Source organism: Neomonachus schauinslandi, chromosome 3 (assembly GCF_002201575.2).
Source record: "Neomonachus schauinslandi chromosome 3, ASM220157v2, whole genome shotgun sequence".
NCBI lineage: Eukaryota > Metazoa > Chordata > Mammalia > Carnivora > Phocidae > Neomonachus > Neomonachus schauinslandi.
The window spans coordinates 191,827,558-191,843,796 of record NC_058405.1 but is presented as its reverse complement, the minus strand read 5'-3'; the positions used below and the strand labels follow the sequence as shown (position 1 = coordinate 191,843,796).

Genomic DNA, 16,239 nt, shown 5'->3' with positions numbered 1-16,239 from the left:
GCTGGGCTGGGTCGAGTGCCTGGTCCTGACTTTGAAGGAGCAGCTGGGCTTTGCTGCCGCTCAGTGGGGCCAGGAGGAGTATGCTGAGCTTGGGACATTCTCCTGATGCCCTCAGTACTCCCGCTGAGGACGAGGTGAGGGAGGCCACAGCCCCAGTGCAGACAGGGCCACTCAGGGCCCTTCAGGATGGAGGCTCAAATCACCCTACCAGGAAAAGACCAGGACCAGCGAGGTGCTGGCTGAGGAGGAGAACACGAAATGAGTAGTGGGGAGCGGAAATATTAAACACTAATTGTGATATTTTATTAATTACGTTGATACGTATTTGGCAGCATGTATTAACCGGGGGCTGTATTATCTGTAATTTATATTGTACCCCAGTTTCCCCCCTTTTTTCCCTCCTGCTATCTTATTTCAGAGGTGTTGATGGTGATTAATTTTCTGGTATAGTCTTTAGACCATAGGATCCAGGTGAGGTGTGCCTGAACCAAAAGAGGAGTCGACACGCTCAGACGCACAGGTGGTGAATGCGTCTTCGACACGAGGGTGGCTGTGGGATGTGAGGCCGGGGCTCAGTGCTGTTGTGGAAACTGGGAGGTCAGTAAGGTCGGAGGTGGGCGCAGGCGCTAGGCTGTGGTCAGGCAGCCTCACAGCCTGGCCTGTGTTGCAGCAGTTACAGGTCTGGATTCTGCACCAGGTTCTGAGAGGGGACCAGTGTGGCGTCTGGGAAAAGCCCTGTGGGCTCCAACAGTGGCAGGCACGAGGCTTTGCCGGCAGTGTTGGTGTCCTCCAGCAGTAGCCACATCAGAGTGGCAGGCGGCCACGACTGGGGTCGGGGGATCTCCATGACTCCCATACCTTCCCATCTCCTGATCTTGGCTCCCTGGCCTTGCCCTCTGTATTAAAGACCTTTCTGCCTAAAACTCCTCACGTGGTTTGGATTTTCCTGACCAAGCCCTGTCTGGTAAAGCTGCTGACCAAGGAAGGAACGCTTCCAGTCCCCTCTTCAGTGAACACACTCCCGCCGAACTGTCAAACGGGACAGAAACGCGCATCCTTTCAGGAAGAATCGGAAATTGAAAACTGTGTGCGACAGTAAGGAAGGAGGAGAAAGACCCCCTCCAGTCAGCGCTTCAACTACCTCCAGCTCCATGCACCCTGCACTGGGGGCTGGGTGCTCTCCAAGGGTTGGAGGACTAGGGCTCATTCTGGAGCTCATCTCCTCTAGTTCCGGAGCACGGTCCCGAGGGCTCCCCGGACAGGCGGGGCAGGGACTGCAGGGCCTCCTCGTACTTCTGCAGCTGAGACCAGAAACCCGGGTTGGGCTCAGCCACCGGGCGCGCGCTCTTCACGGCCTGCGTACGAAAAGCAGAGGCTGACCGCAGCGCCTCAAGGTGCTCCGCGCCCCTAACGCCGGGAGGCCCGCCCACCTGGAAGGCCCGCCCACCTGGGAGGCCCGCCCCACCTGGAAGGCCCGCGCCAGGCTGAGGCCGCGGTGCCGCATGAGGTAGGCGGTGCAGACGGCGGCCGAGCGGCTGCGGCCGTTCTTGCAGTAGACCAGGCAGGCGCCGCCGGCGCGCACCGCAGCCTCCATGGCGGCGCAGGTGGGCTCCAGGTGCGCCAGCAGGTCCTCGGCCGGGTCGTCGAACACGGGCACGCGCAGCTCGGCCACGCCGGGCGCGCACGGGCCGGGCTGCTGGCGCGAGACGTTGACGCACAGGGTGACTCCCGCGCGCGCCAGCCGCTCCGGCGCGGCCGCGGCGCGCGCAGTCCCGAGGAACAGCGAGGGGGCGACGCGCACGAACGGCGGCGGCGCGGGCGAGGCGACCCCGGGGACCTCGCGGCGGCTGGCTTGTCCCGGGTCCATGACCCGCGCCGGGACGCCCGGTCCGCGGGACTAGTTTGGGCGGCCGGGCGGCCTGCCGGGCACCCCCGGGGTCCTAAAGGCCTCCGAGGGTCCCACCCGCGGGGCCCTGGCTGCCTCCGCATTGGCGGGGCAGAGCAGGGCTCATCCTCTGATTGGCTGCGGATGGGGATTGCGGCCATTGGCTGGGCTCGTGGACCGGCGGGCGAATGGGATTGGCCGCAGCGGGGCGGGCGGGGCCGGGACGTTGGGATGAATGGGCGGTCCCTGGGGAACGTGGAGGACCGGGAGCCGCGATCCTGCGCGGGAGGGCGGTGTTCTCTCCCGGGCATCCTGGGCTGGACAGACCGCGGCCGGGGCAGACCTGCGAGGCTGGGCTTCTAGTGCTGCAGTGCCTGTCCCTGCGCCCGGGGTGGGGGGTGGCTCACCGACGCTGGCACCCGTCCCGGAGCCGGTCTGGCCGTGGAGGGGGCGGGTAGCAGGGCCCCAGCTGGGCTCGGGGAGGTGGGCTTCTCCAGCTGCCATGCGGAGGACAGGGGGTCCCCTCCAGTATCCTCTATGTCGTTTTGTTGGTAGGCTGCCTGGCTTCGCTTCCTCTTAGGAACTAAAAATTGTATTGCCGGCTGAGGTGCCTTTTAGTACAGCTTTATGTTTGTTCCCTTTTATCCGCTTCCTAATAAATTGCCCTTTGTAATGTCTGCATTTTATTTTCCCTTTTATTGTAAAACACAGTTCATATGAAATAAAACTATTTGCTGTTAAATTTTCATTTCTTCATATACCAGTATTTTTATTTTTCTTAATTTTTGGTTCATCACTCTAACTTTTAAAAAGTTAACATCGTTTAGGGGCTCCCGGGTGGCTCAGTGGGTTGTGTCTGCCTTCAGCTCAGGTCATGATCTCCAGGTCCTTCAGGTCCTGGAATCAAGCACCGAGTTGAGCTCCCTGCTCAGCGGAGAGTCTGCTTCTCCCTCTCCCTCTGCCACTCCCCTCCCCCGCCCCCCGCTTGTGCGTGTGCTCTCGCAAATAAATTCTTAAAAAAACCCACATCATTTAATGTCCACATAGTTGCCACATAAGACTTATTCAGGTTTTTCTGATGGCCAGTGTCATTCAGGGACGTCTTTCCGGGATCCGTTTCAGTGAAAAGTAGCTGTCTTGCAACCCTGTATACAATGATCTTGCACTTTGTTTTATTCTAATAATAGTAAATGTTTTTTTCTGATTCATCTGTAACAAAACATCACAAACTCGGTGGCTTAAAACAACAGAAGTTTATTTTTCCCTGTGTGTTTGGGGTCTCCAAATCTCCCTCTTCATATCAGGACACTAGTCATTTAGTTTAAGGCACATCCTAATCCAGTATGACTTCTTGACTTGATTAGTTGCAAAGACCCTATTTCCATATAAGGTCATTCACAGGTACCAAGGCTTAGGATTTAAACTTAATGTTTTGGGGGGATGCCATTCAACCTGCAACAGATGGTATGGTTTACCAAGTTTGTAGGATATTTTGAAGTTGACCATTTCTCTCTCTCTCTCTCTTTAAAGATTTTATTTGACAGAGAGAGACACAGCGAGAGAGGGAACACAAGCAGGGGGAGTGGGAGAGGGAGAAGCAGACTCCCCGCGGAGCAGGGAGCCCGATGGGGGCTCCATCCCAGGACCCTGGGATCCTGACCTGAGCGGAAGGCAGACGCTTAACGACTGAGCCACCCAGGCGTCCCTCTTTCTCTTTTCATAGCAAAGGAATTTTATTTTATTTTTAAAGATTTTATTTATTTATTTCAGAGACAGAGCGGGAGTGGGGAGAGGAGCAGAGGGAGAAGCAGACTCTGCACTGAGCAGAGCCCCATGTGGGGGGCACAATTCCACCATCCTGAGATCATGACCTGAGCGGAAATCAAGAGTCAGACACTTAACCCACTGAGCCACCCAGGCGCCCCCCAAAGGAATTTTAAAGACAGTTTCGTTTGTGCTTAAAATTCCCAAGCTGCAATGGGAGGGAGCAGGGCAGAGATGGGACCTGAGGGGGAAGGATAAGAGGTAAAGAGAGAGGGGATCCAGGAACCAAGGTAGGTATGAAGGGAGAAGAGAGGTGAATTGGGAGATGGAGGGCTGGAGGAGGCACCCCAGAACCCTAGCCAGAATCTAGCCACTGGGGAAGGGACTGGGCATGGGCTTTGCGTATCCCTTTCCCCATGTTCTAAAGGGCAGCCTGGGCTGAGGACCCCGGACCCTGCGCCTGCAGAGAGCCCCACCTCTCTCAGAGGCCCCAATGGCTTCAGTTGCAGAAAGCCCTTGAGCCGTTTCCCACCGCTGTGCCTCTGCGCATCCTAGTCCAGTTCGCTGCACCTCGCTCCTTCCTCTGTTTGGAGAGCTCCTGCGCATCCTCTGAAGCCCTATTCAGGACTCCCTCTCCGCAGTCTTCTCCAGTGACGCCTCGGTCCACAGAGCTAATCCTTGTCTCCGTGATCTGGAACCCACAGGTCGCCTTGTCCCCGCACCGGACCAGAAGCTTCCGCTCCGTGCCTGCCACAAACTTGTACGGAACCGACAAAAACCGGCTTTGGAGTCCGGCAGAGCTCTTCAGATGTTGGCTTTACGGCGTGTTGGTACGTGGCGGTGGGGACAAGTTAACCTCGGGTAACTGTGCCTCGGTTTCCTCCGGTGTCTCATGGGCACAGTCCCCGTGCGCTCTTCGCGGGGCCGTTGGAGCATTTAGCGCTCCCCCCCGAGGAGCCCTTGGCCCAGAGCTGGCTCCCCGTCCTCTGCTGGACGTGGACGTAGGTGTCCGCGGTGGAGACGGGCCGGCCGGGTCCCCGCGCCTCTCTGGCGGGGCTCAGACGGAAGGCCGGCACGCGCAGAGGCGTGGGGGGCTCGGCGGGGGCGCCTGTGAGGTCACAGAGGGGCGCCCCGCGTTCGGCCGAGGACGCCCGTGGGCGGGGCCGGGCGCGGGGATTGGCGGAGGCCGAGAGCCGCAGCGGGCGCGTGGGCGGCGGGTGGGTCGCCAGGGAAACCCGACGCTCTCGGCTCCGGGCGCTGCTCTGGGCTGCTCTGTGTTGGCCGCTGCCCTGGGCGGACCAGGAGCGGTGGGTGCCAGTTCTCCGAGCCTCGGTGCGGCCCCGCGGCAGGGGTGCGGTTGGGATCCCGGCGGGAGCGCGGGGAGCCGGGAAGGGGCGTGTCCCGGAGCTCTGCGGGGCGGCGGGGGAGGCCTGTGCCGGGGACTCGACGCCCCCTGGGCATGGCCCTCTGTCCTCCCGGGGCCGGGACAGGCAGGAAATTTGGGGCCTGGCGGACTTCAGAGGCTGTGAGTGTGAGGTCGGGTGAGGACCGTGTCCCCGCACTTGCCCGTCCGCCCCTCGCGGGCTGGCTTTAGAGGCCCGTGGGGGAGGGGGCGCCTACTGTTTGTGGCCCCTCTGGGGCCATTAGCAGGCGTAATACTGACCCCAACAACAGGGCCCTAAGAGGTCGTGCGAGGGTGGCTCCAACCGCCCTTAATGGGGTTCCCGCCCCACTGGAGGGACGGGGACCGCCTCGGGGCGCTGGCCAAGGTTTCTCCGGAAGTTTCTAATAGGATAGGGGCGTCGACCAGGTTGGGCGGATGGGGCTTCGTTTCTCTGACGCGGATGGGGGGCTGCGGGCCTGTCCCGGGCGCCCGCCAGGAGCTCTGAGGGCTAATGTGGGTCCCTGGCTTTGCTTCCAGGTTCAAGGACGAGAGGCATGGAAAATAGTTATTCCTCAACCTTCTATTATGAAATCCCAGATGTTGACATCTATGAAAATCAGCTGGTGGGGAGGGGCGATGAGCCTGCTGCCCCCACCGAGGACCTGGGGACCCTGGAGAGCTCCAGCACAATGGATATGCTCTTTACCAAAAGGTGAGGGGTGGGGTGGGGGCTCCCACAGGGGGTCCCAGCCTGACCCTGGGGACCACTTAGCTGGGATCCAGCATTGGGGCAGGTGTTAAAAAACCGCTAAAACTTATTTTGCTCTTTAAAAGCTTGTCTCTGGAGAGACAGGAAAACCTCAACGTTGTATCAGCCACCACTGAGGAAAATTACAACACTGGGTTACGAGGCCCCTGCCTGATCTCTGCACACTCCTTCTGAGCTCACCCACCTGCCTTTCTGTGTCACCTTCTCGTGGCCTTAGGAACATCTGCTTTATACTGTGGAGTTCCCAAGTTGGTACAGCTTCTTCACAGTATGGTAACTGTGAGCAATGTGACACATCTCAGGTCTACTTTGGGCCAGGGGCTGCCCTTAGAGTCTTACCTTGGCATCTTGTGAAACCCAGCTTGTAATCCTATTGTATTTGTCCCCGTTATGGACTGAACTGTGTCTCCCTGGCTCTTACCCACTCCCAGAATTCATGTTAAAGCCCTCACACCCAATGTCATGGTGACTTGCATTCGTCGACAGCAGCTCCGCACACGCTTCAGCCCCAGCCGTCCTGGCCTCTGTCCTAGTCACAGGAGGTCTGGAGGGCCCTCTGAGCATGGGGTGCATTCCCGGAGGGTGGGCCGGGGTCCCAGAAGCTCCACCTCGGTCTGCAGCTGCTCCCGCTCCCACTGGCCCTGCCTTTCCCCAGGCTCCAGCCCGAGACCCCTGGTTGCCAGGCCGCCTTGCTCTCCTCTGGCCAGCACACCTCTCCCATGGATCATCCGTCCTTCATGCACCCGCACACCCAGCCCTGGAGATGGGGCTTTTGGGGAATAGACTTAGATGAGGTGGTGGGGCCCCATGATAAGATTAGTTCCCTTATAAGAAGAGGAAGAAGTTAAAGCTTTCTCTTTCGGCCATCTATGAACTAGGAAGCTGGCCTTCACTGGGAATGGAGTCTGCAGGCCCCCCGGTCTCAGGCTGCCAGCCTCCAGATTGTGAGAAATAAATGTGTGCGGTCCAAGCCCCCCAGCCTGTGGGGCTTGGTAATAGTCCAAACGGACTGACATAGCCCCTCTTTTACGGATGAAGAATGTCCTTGAGTCACAAGGGGTGGGGGGAAGGAACCTGTCTGGTGGCAGAACCAGGAGGTCAAGCCCTTGCTCACCTTGCCAGCTGACCAATTCCAGGGACCCCTATAGCTGACTGGTGGTGTTAATGATGTTCTTGCTTGATCTTAAACTCATTTCCATTTATGTTTTTAAGGAAATTTTCCATTTGTTCCTACTTGTTTAATTAAGGAAGTAGGATCTGTGCCATGCAGGCAAGTGGGAAGAGAAGTGGTGTATGAGTTTGTTAGGGCTGCAACAGGTCACCACAGGCTGAGTGGCCTAAACAAGAGAAATGTATTGTCTATCAGTCTGGAGGCTGCAAGTCCAGGGTCAAGGTGTGGGCAGGGTGGTTTCTTTTGAGGGTGTGAGGGAGACTCTGCTCCAGGCCACTCTCCTTGGCTTGTAAATGGCTGTCTTCTTCCCATGTCTACACGTCATCTTCTCTTCATGTGTTTCTTTGTGTCCACACTTCCCCTTGGCTGAAGGACAGTAGTCACATTGGACCGGGCCCACCCTAATGGTCACCTCTGTGAAGATCCTGTCTCCAAGTACAGCCACATGGTGAGGTGCTAGGATTTGGGCTCCAATAGAGGATTGTGTGTGTGTTGTGGGGGAGGGTAGGGACACAACTCAACCCGTAGCCACAGGTAAGCAAAGAAAAAACAAACCAAATCTGAGCCCCCAGATTTTATCATTGTTGCATGTGGGTGTCTATTTTTCCTGGCTTCTTTCTACAGATGCATCACAACACGGCAAATGGAGATTCGTGTGTTCACAGGAGATTTTGTGTCCCTTCTTTGGGCAATGCTTTGTTAAGCCTCTGTGGCTCATAGCTGGCATGGGAGGGCTGGCTGGTGTGGGGGACCAAAGTCTGGAGGTTTCTGTGCTTTGAGCAGCCCTGCTAGACCGTCCACCTGACAGTTGCACTGGGGTCCGTAGACCAGAGACACCAAGACGCAGAGTCCCCAGAGCGCCCTTCCGACTTGAGAGGGAGGCAGAGAGGGGGGCCGTGTGTGTGTGATGGGGTATAGGAGTAGGTCCCATTTTAAGTTAGGATTTGTACTTTTAGATAGCAAGAGCAGAAAAGAAGCAAACTCACCTTGATGCCCATTCTCTGCCCCTTGCTGTGCACCCACCCATCCCTGCGGCCTTCCTTCTGTCTGCTTACTGGTCAGCTTGCTGCTCCTCTGGGACCAAAGCTCCCGCTCCTTCTTTAGACCATTCATTAGTCCATGCATGTCTGCCGAGTGTCCATTTCCTGCCCAGCTGTGGGCCAGGCTGCCGGCTCCTAAGTGAAGCCCCTGCCAGGGGCCCTCTGGGCTGGTCGAGGGCACAGGCTTGCCCCACAACCAGCTGGGGTGGGGCAACCATCTGCTTCCGGGTACTAGAGCTGGTCATGCCTCCAGAGCACTGGCAGCCACTTAGCCATGTGAGACAGACATAGGTTGCCCACTTGGGCCATTACTGCACCCCCGTGCCTCAGTTTCCCTCTGCAGAATGGGGGTAGCAACAGCATCTGCCCTGGGGGGGTTGTTGGGAGGAAGGACTGAGATGGCATGTGGTTCTCTCCACCGTCACTCCTCAGGCCTGTGCCGGTGTGGGTCCTCCTTGCCCTGCTCTTCACCTTCCTAGGGACATCCCAGAGGCCCTGGAGGAGGAGGAGGAGTCCGAGGGTCCCCCCGGGGAGCAGGACCTGAAAGAGACCTACATCCAGCTGGTCCAAGGCGTGCAAGAGTGGCAGGATGGCTGTGTATACCGAGGGGACTTCGGGCTGGACATGAAGCTGGGCAATGGTGAATTCTCTTGGCCCACGGGCGAGGTAACCAGCTCCCACTGCTCCTTCGCTCCTGGCCAGTGTCAGCCAGCCACCACTCTCTCCTCTTCTTTTTCTTTTTTTTTAAGAGAGGGAGCGGGGTGGTGGGCAGAGGGAGAGGGAGAGAGAGAGTCTTAAGCAGGCTCCATTCCTAGTGCAGAGCCTGACATGGGGTTGCATCTCATGACCCTGAGATCACGACCTGAGCTGAGATCAAGAGTCAGACGCTCAACCGCCTCAGCACCCAGGCGGCCCTGGTCTCTCCTAAGAGGGACGTGAGGTGAACTTGCAGACCACCGGCCAGGAAGGGTGTTAGGCTAATGTCTTTCCCACATGAGAAATGTCTGGAGAGAAACATTCTCACAGACTTCCAGGGTCATGCCTGCGGTTGGCCTGGGTGTCCCCAGGTCGAAGCTTAGGAAGTATTACTTAAGATAAATTCTTATTCTGGGTGACTGTTTTAAAATCACAAATTACTGTATCGAGTTGTATTTATGTTGGTGAAATAGCTTTGTATTTAAGGTTAAGCAGAAGGAAAGGATCTTTTTAACAATCAAGTGAAAGCACGCTCTAGAGCCCACACAGTAGGCCATGTCCGGGACCCCAGGGGAGACCCCAGCAGACTGGCTGCCGAAGCTGCTCCCCCTGGGGCCTCTGGGAGGGTGGGGCAACCACGGCCTTGGGCAGCACCGTGGCCGACACCGGAGCTGTGGCTGCCTGTTCTTCCAGCAGGGAGATTTTCAGAGCATGGGTACGAGTGTGAGGTGGGAAGATGTCCCTGTAGGGGACTTTGATTCAGTAGCTCCAAGGGCAGTGGACTGGTGGGGCCCTGGCTCAGGCCCGGTCCTTCGCCGGGAATGCACCCCACGCTCAGAGGGCCCTCCAGACCTCCTGTGACCAGGACAGAGGCCAGGATGGCTGGGACTGAAGCGTGTGTGGAGCTGCTGTCGACGAATGCAAGTCACCGTGACGTCAGTGATCAAGCACGGACCCCGTGGGTTGTTTATTGTCTTAGTTCTCAGCTAGGTTCTCCTTTGTCCCAACACTGTAGTGTCCCACAGCCCCGTTCATGGCTTTTGGGAGGTTTGGTTGCCCTGTCCTGCAGAGCACAGGTTCTCCCCATGAAGGGAGACCACAGTTGGGCGGGGGTATTGTGATGGAGCCACGGCTTCATTATTGCTGGCAGGGACCTCGGGTCCACTGAGCAGATGCTCATCCAGCTCACGAACTGGAGAGGCCAGGGGACAAGAGGGCATGCCACTCATGAGCAGTGACCTTAAACACGTTAACTGTGTTCAAAGGACCGGACCAAGCATGTCAGCTCCGGCTGGTGAGATGAGGCTCCTGGTCTGTGCGGAGGGCCAGGGAGGGATGGAGCCAACGATGGACAGGGTCCCTCCGGTGCTTTCTCCCGGGGAGTGGACAGAAATCCACATGCATACACACTCAAGTAACCAGAGGGTTAAATGTCCCCCCTGCAGTTCTACACAAACAATTTGCCAGTCAACATTTTTTTTTAAGTTTGGTGGACTCTGATTTGCTCCACAAAACCATGTTAATTAGATGGGTGTTGGCGGAAGATGGGCAGCCCCAGCCCAGTGCCTCTCTGCTCAGTGAGTGTCCTTGCGCTGGACGGGCTCCTCAGAACCATAACTGAGCCTGCATTCAACCCAGGTGAGACTGAAAAGGGCCTTTGTTGGCTCTTGGAACTGAAAAGTCCATCACTGGGGGTCATGTGGCCCTAGGCTTGGCTGGATCCAGGGATTCCAATGACCCTGTGGGGCCCCTCTCTCCCCATCTCCATGTGGGGGGTCCAGACTGACCCTCTGCCATCTGGCAAGCCCACGGGAGCTGCATCACATGCTCCTGGAAGAGGAAAGGCCCTAGCAGGACACTAGTCTGGCTTGGGCATGGGTCCTGTGGCCAAGCCCAGGTCAGGGCTGGGGCTGGGGGTCAGGAGTCCTCAGGTTGGCCAGTCTTGGTACCGTGTGCCTGGGGGCTGGGGTCAGTCCACCGCCAACCCCATAGGGAGTCTTCTCCATTACCAGAGGAAAGAGAAGGGACACTAAGCAGGCAGCAGGCAGCATCCTATTCCTCCAGAGTGGGCTCTGAGCATTGCTGGGCCCGGCCTGCTCCTGGTGTGGAAAGAGGCTGTCAGCCATGCACCAGGGTCCGGTCTGGCTGTTGGAAAGTGCTCGGAATGGGCATCACATTCTTTTTTCCTCCTGAGACCCCAGGAGAGGGGCAGGCTTGGACAGACCCGCCCCTAACATCGGTGGGGCTTGGGACAAGAGCGGACAGAGGCCCGCATCCATGGCTCAGTATGGAGGCGTTTTAAATCAAAGCCACACCAGTGCTCCCCAGCAGGGTCCATAGCCTGCCCCCGGGGCCACACAGGGGAGTCCGAGGCTGGTGCTCCCTCCCCCACCCGGGCCAGCCTGCAGCCTGTGAACCCAGGCAGGATGGAGCTGAGCCCAGGGCAGAGCTCCTGAGTGGAGCCGGCTCCGGCCCAAACCCAGTCATGGCTGTAGCAACACCTGTCCAGATGCCTCTGCCTGAGCTAGGGCAGGCGAGGGCGAGCGCGGCCACTGGGGCGCGGACCGCCTGGCACCTGCTCTGCGGCGCGTAGGTGACCATCTCTAACAGACAGCATGCACCCCAGCTTGAAGGGGGCCCGTGGCCAGAGTGGCTCTGGAAGGCTGGGGGGGTGGGGAGGAGCAGCTTCTCAGGCGCACCCGGCGCGGGGCTCTCTTCACAGTCTTACCACGGGCAGTTTTACCGCGACCACCGCCACGGGCTGGGCACCTACCTGTGGCCCGATGGCTCCAGCTTCACCGGCATGTTTTACCTGAGCTACCGAGAAGGCTATGGCACCATGTACCAGAAGACCAGGCTCTTCCAGGTGAGGGGCGGGGCCGCCCAGTGTGCGGGGTTGGGGCGGATGTGCCCCGTGTGCAGGGGAGAGGTGGGGTCCTGCATGTTCAGGCCACTGGATAAAAGGATATTAGGTTCTGGGAAATTTTATTTGTGCAACAAGTGGTAGCTTTCTTATTTTTGGAGATTAAAACAGTACCAGTAATAAGATACAATAATAAGGCTCATGAGAAGAAGACGAACACAAGTGAGAAGACAGGCCTCTTCCGGATCCCATTTTCCAGAATAGGGCTGGGTATCAGCGCTCTGTGTGTCCTTTAGAGTCAACTGTAAATGCACATAAATGTTTAGTTTTTTATACATAAACTGGATCGTTCCACCTAGAGTGTCTTGAAGCTTGCAGATGAGATACATTTCTTCCTCCTATTTCCTCACAGTAAACCCCACCCACTTTAGTATATATACAGTTTCACAAGCCTAGAGCTGTGTGAACACGCTGGACCGTTCCATCCGTCGATGTTACCCGTGCCCCTTTGGGACTGGTCTCTCCCCTCACTCCAGCTCTTGGCCTGTCCTTTGGCCTATAATTTACCTTTGCAAGAATGTCCTGTTAACAAAATACAATATGGGGCGCCTGGGTGGCTCAGTTGGTTAAGCGACTGCCTTCGGCTCAGGTCATGATCTTGGAGTCCCGGGATCGAGTCCCGCATCGGGCTCCCTGCTCGACGGGGAGTCTGCTTCTCCCTCTGGCCCTCCCCCCTCTCATGTGCTCTCTCTCATTCTCTCTCTCTCAAATAAATAAATAAAAATCTTTAAAAAAAAATACAATATGTATGGGGCGCCTGGGTGACTCAGTTGGTTAAGCGACTGCCTTCGGCTCAGGTCATGATCCTGGAGTCCCAGGATCGAGTCCCACATCGGGCTCCCTGCTCGGCAGGGGGTCTGCTTCTCCCTCTGCCCTCTTCCCTCTCGTGCTCTCTGTCTTTCATGCTCTCTCTCTCAAATAAATAAATAAAATCTTTAAAAAAAAAATACAATATGTAGACCTCTCACTTAGCAAAATGCGTTGGAGATCCACCTGCGTTGTAGTGAGCCCGTAGGTCCTTCCTTAGTGCTGAGCGCTTGGGCAGCGCCTGGCTCTGCCACAGTTGTCCCACTGTTGTCCAGTTTCCAGCTTTGGGCGGTTATGAATCAGACTGCTGTAAACATTTATATATGGTGTCTTGTGCACGTGTGTGTGCACATGTGTGTGTTCGTGAGCACGCGCAGTCCCCTCAAGGCCCTGAGGCCCATTGGAGTCAGTCTCCAGCCCCCCCCTCCACCAGCCTCCAATGACCCTGCTCTGCCAGTTAGCACAGGTCTCCCTTTCCTGTCATTTCAGGTCCTGGGGACCGTGCCGTGGGGGGCACTTCCTGTGTGAATTCTCTGGTGTAGGGCATGATTCTTTGGAGATTTAGACGTATTTGCGTATGTCAGCAATTCGTTTCTTTTACTGGGAAGCAGTATTCCATTGCGTGGATATGATACACAGTTTTGATTTGATCTTTCCAGTTTTTGGTTATTACGAATGAAGCTGCTAAGAACATTTGATTACAAGTCCTCACGTGCATGCATGTCTATTTTTGCATTTGGGTAAATACCTGGGAGGGGACTGCTGGTCGTATGTTAAGTGTATGATAAATTTTACAGGACACCTCCGAGTGGTTTTCCAAAGTGGCTGTGCCACCTCCCGTCTCAGCCCATCACATGTGAACGTTGTCCTTGCTCCACATCTCTGTCAGTACTTGGTGGTGTCTGTTTTCATTTTAGCCACTCTTAGGCTTATCAGTATTTCTTTCCTAGTTCTTGCTTTTTTTTATATCCTAGTTACAAAATCTTAGCTTAACCCAAGGTGACCAAGATTTTCGTCCGTGTTCTCGTCTACGTGTTATGGTGTTAGCGCTGACATTTAGCTCTGTGATCCGTTTTGAGTTCACTTTTGCATTTCACGTGAAGTGGGGGTGAGTCCTCCTCCCCTCCCCTGTCCCCACCCATGGGTGTCCAGCTGGTCCCCTGCCGTCGGTGAGAAGACTGTTCTTTCTCCACTGCTGGCCTTTGCACCTTTGTCAAAAACCACACGGGAGACACATGTCTGGTTGTCTTTCTTCATGTGATGTCAGGATTGGCCAGTGGGGGCCGGGGTCTGCAGTCCTATCCCGTCTGTTACCATGGCGGTCTCATCTTACTTCTCGTGATTTTGGAGAATACCGATGACCGTTATTTCATGAGAGGGTGTAAGACAGTGACCTTCTAAATCCACAATTCCTCCTCCATTTGTTAACTAGAATTCTTTTCTAAAGATTTTATTTATTTGACAGAGAGATAGAAGAGCACAAGCAGAGGAATGGCAGAGGGAGAGGGAGAAGCAGGCTCTGCACTGAGCAGGGAGCCCGATGTGGGACTCGACCCCAGGACCCTGGGATCATGACCTGAGCCGAAGGCAGACACTCAACCATCTGAGCCACCCAGGCGCCCATGTTAACTAGAATTCTTTTATCTACAACATCCTTCACCAGCTGTCTGGTTACTTGGAGGTAGTTTAATGGGAAAAGCAAAATGACACTTGATTGTTTCCCTTTCTTTGCTGGTTGTCAGAGTTGGAAGGTGATTACTGTCAAACATTCTTCAGAGGTGGTCAGTGGAGCTTAGTGGGGTTTTTCTGTATTTTTATGAACTCATGGATTTTAATATACTTGGTTTATCTCCGTACATGGCAGTCGTTAGGCTTTTCGGTGCCCAGTTGGCACTCTTTGGTCAGGGGGAGCCTCTTTCGTTTGGCTCTTGCAATTGACACAACTCCAGCAGGCTTTGGTGGCTTTCTTGCCTTTTGCGGTGAGGAGTCGTCCCCAGGTCATCCATACACTTCCTGCCCTGGACCCAGAATCGACTTTATCTGGCAGGCCTGGTTCCACAGTGGGAAATGGTGTTTAGAAACCACAGTTTGGGTGCTTATTACTACTGTGTTGGCTTGGTTTTCATATTTAGTATTTTCAGTAGGAGATCTAGATAATATATATTTTCTAAATGAGAAAAGATACCACTAGTTCATACTGATGTCTCCAAATCCAGTTTAGGAATACAGGGTTTTTACTCAACAGCCATGGTATTGTATTTGCATATCTTTCCTCTTAGTCTTAAAAATCCTCATTTCTAACCATTAACAACATTTCTACCTATTTTACCTCATAAAATATGTATGACAGTTCGGAATAATAACATAGCACTGGGACCCCACGCGTCCTGAAAGCAACTCAGAGCTCCTTTGCCTTCCTTTTGCCCTGGGGCTGACCCCACAGGAATGTTGAGTCCAATCACGGGACATAATTCCTCTCTGGGCAGTTAACCCACCACCTGGGAGGAGAGCTGCACTCACTCGCTTTGCTTTTGTTTTTTTAGGATTTGATTTTTTAAATCTTGCCTTAATTTTGTTTTATACTTATGTAAAAAACTGATATTTTTCTGAAGGCAAATCTAGCAAACAGGGTCCACCCAGAGGAGTCCAGCGTCCATCCCTTCTCTTCTCTCTGGCATCCTGTCCTGTCATTGGTGACTGTTTCTACAGCTTTATCTTTGCAGGTGCAACCATGAGCCCCGTGCGCTTGCGCGTTCCTCCCCACTTAGACGGCGGGGACTGCGCTCTTCGCACTTCTGACGGTTGCCTGCAGTTTCCCATCATCCGGGCATCTCGTGTCCTTACAGCTGGTTGGGAAGGGTTGACCACCGGGAGCTTTTCTCCAGGCTTTGTTGTGCCAAAGGGCATGGCGGTGACGGTCTTGCTCATCAACAATTCTGTGCTTTTGTTGGTGATCTCTGGGATATATTCATTCCTAGGAGGGCATTGTTCAGTCACAAAGTAAATGTGTGTCAGAGACAAACGCTGTGGCATGTTGCGTCCTGCAGACATAACCGTTATTAGGATTATATTTTATTAGTATGATTATAGTTTGCTGCTATACATACTGTCGTGAACGTATGTTTGACCATAGCTTTGATGACGTTGGGATTATTTCCTTATGATGGATTCCTGGAAGGGGAGCTCTTGGGTCAGCTCTCGGGGCACAGGCGCCTTTGGACTCCTCATAGATGTGCAGCAGCTGCTTTTCCGACTGCCTGCCTCCCTGCACCCCCTTTCCTTGCCCTGTCCCCAGTCTTTCCCCGCCCATGGATCTTGTGGCTCCTGCCTCCTGGGTGACAGGAGCTTCCAGGTTGAATGTGCCCCGCCCCACCAAGCCACTTTCACAGACCGAGGTGGCACTTCGTGCCCTGTGCAGCTTCTTCCCGAAGTACCTCTGCCCCCCTCCCCCCACCTCCTGCACAATGACGTCATCCTCAGAGCGTTTTCTTTTCATTTCTTTAGCCTGTTGTAGACTACGAGCTTCTTGTGCTCAGGGCCGTGGAGCTTGGAGCCTTACATCCCAAGTGCCCAGGCCCGGGGCTTGCAGCCAGAGAGCCCTGACACAGCAGCCATGGCCCGGTTCACAGATGTGGGCACAGCTCCCGGGAGTGAACCAAATGCCCCTGCTGTGTCAGGCCTCCGCAACTTCGCCCAGGCTGTTTCCTCGGCCCTCCCAGTGACCTCCAGGCGTCCTTCAGTGCCAGCGCAGGGAGCATGCAGCTCTCCTGGGAAGCGGGGTCTCTCTCTGAGCTCCCGGT

General features: G+C 55.5%; 2 protein-coding genes across 2 annotated transcripts in view; one reads left to right on the top strand and one right to left on the bottom strand.

The window, feature by feature from the left end:
* Nucleotides 1–298: 298 nt before the first annotated feature.
* On the bottom strand, nt 299–1,937 carry DUSP28 (dual specificity phosphatase 28). Its single transcript, XM_021678988.1, has 2 exons — nt 1,466–1,937; nt 299–1,355 (listed from the first exon to the last, which is right to left on the bottom strand). Exons 1-2 carry the CDS (start codon nt 1,865–1,867, stop codon nt 1,197–1,199), a joined length of 561 nt encoding a protein of 186 aa, XP_021534663.1. The 5' UTR covers nt 1,868–1,937; the 3' UTR covers nt 299–1,196.
* Nucleotides 1,938–5,587: 3,650 nt separating this feature from the next.
* The window catches only part of ANKMY1 (ankyrin repeat and MYND domain containing 1), a 43,476-nt gene continuing 32,824 nt past the window's right edge, over nt 5,588–16,239 (top strand). Inside the window, exons 1-3 of the mRNA XM_021679014.2 lie at nt 5,588–5,745; nt 8,493–8,679; nt 11,432–11,575. Of these exons, the coding sequence (XP_021534689.2) occupies nt 5,588–5,745; nt 8,493–8,679; nt 11,432–11,575 (489 nt within the window). The remainder of the gene's footprint in view (nt 5,746–8,492; nt 8,680–11,431; nt 11,576–16,239) is intronic.

Excerpts from the sequence above, each read along its gene's own strand:
- DUSP28 (XM_021678988.1), bottom strand. The coding sequence starts at position 1,867 with ATGGACCCGGGACAAGCCAGCCGCCGCGAGGTCCCCGGGGTCGCCTCG. Across the intron at positions 1,356-1,465 it reads GCCTGGCGCGGGCCTTCCAG|GCCGTGAAGAGCGCGCGCCC; the intron begins GTGGGGCGGGCC and ends TTTCGTACGCAG.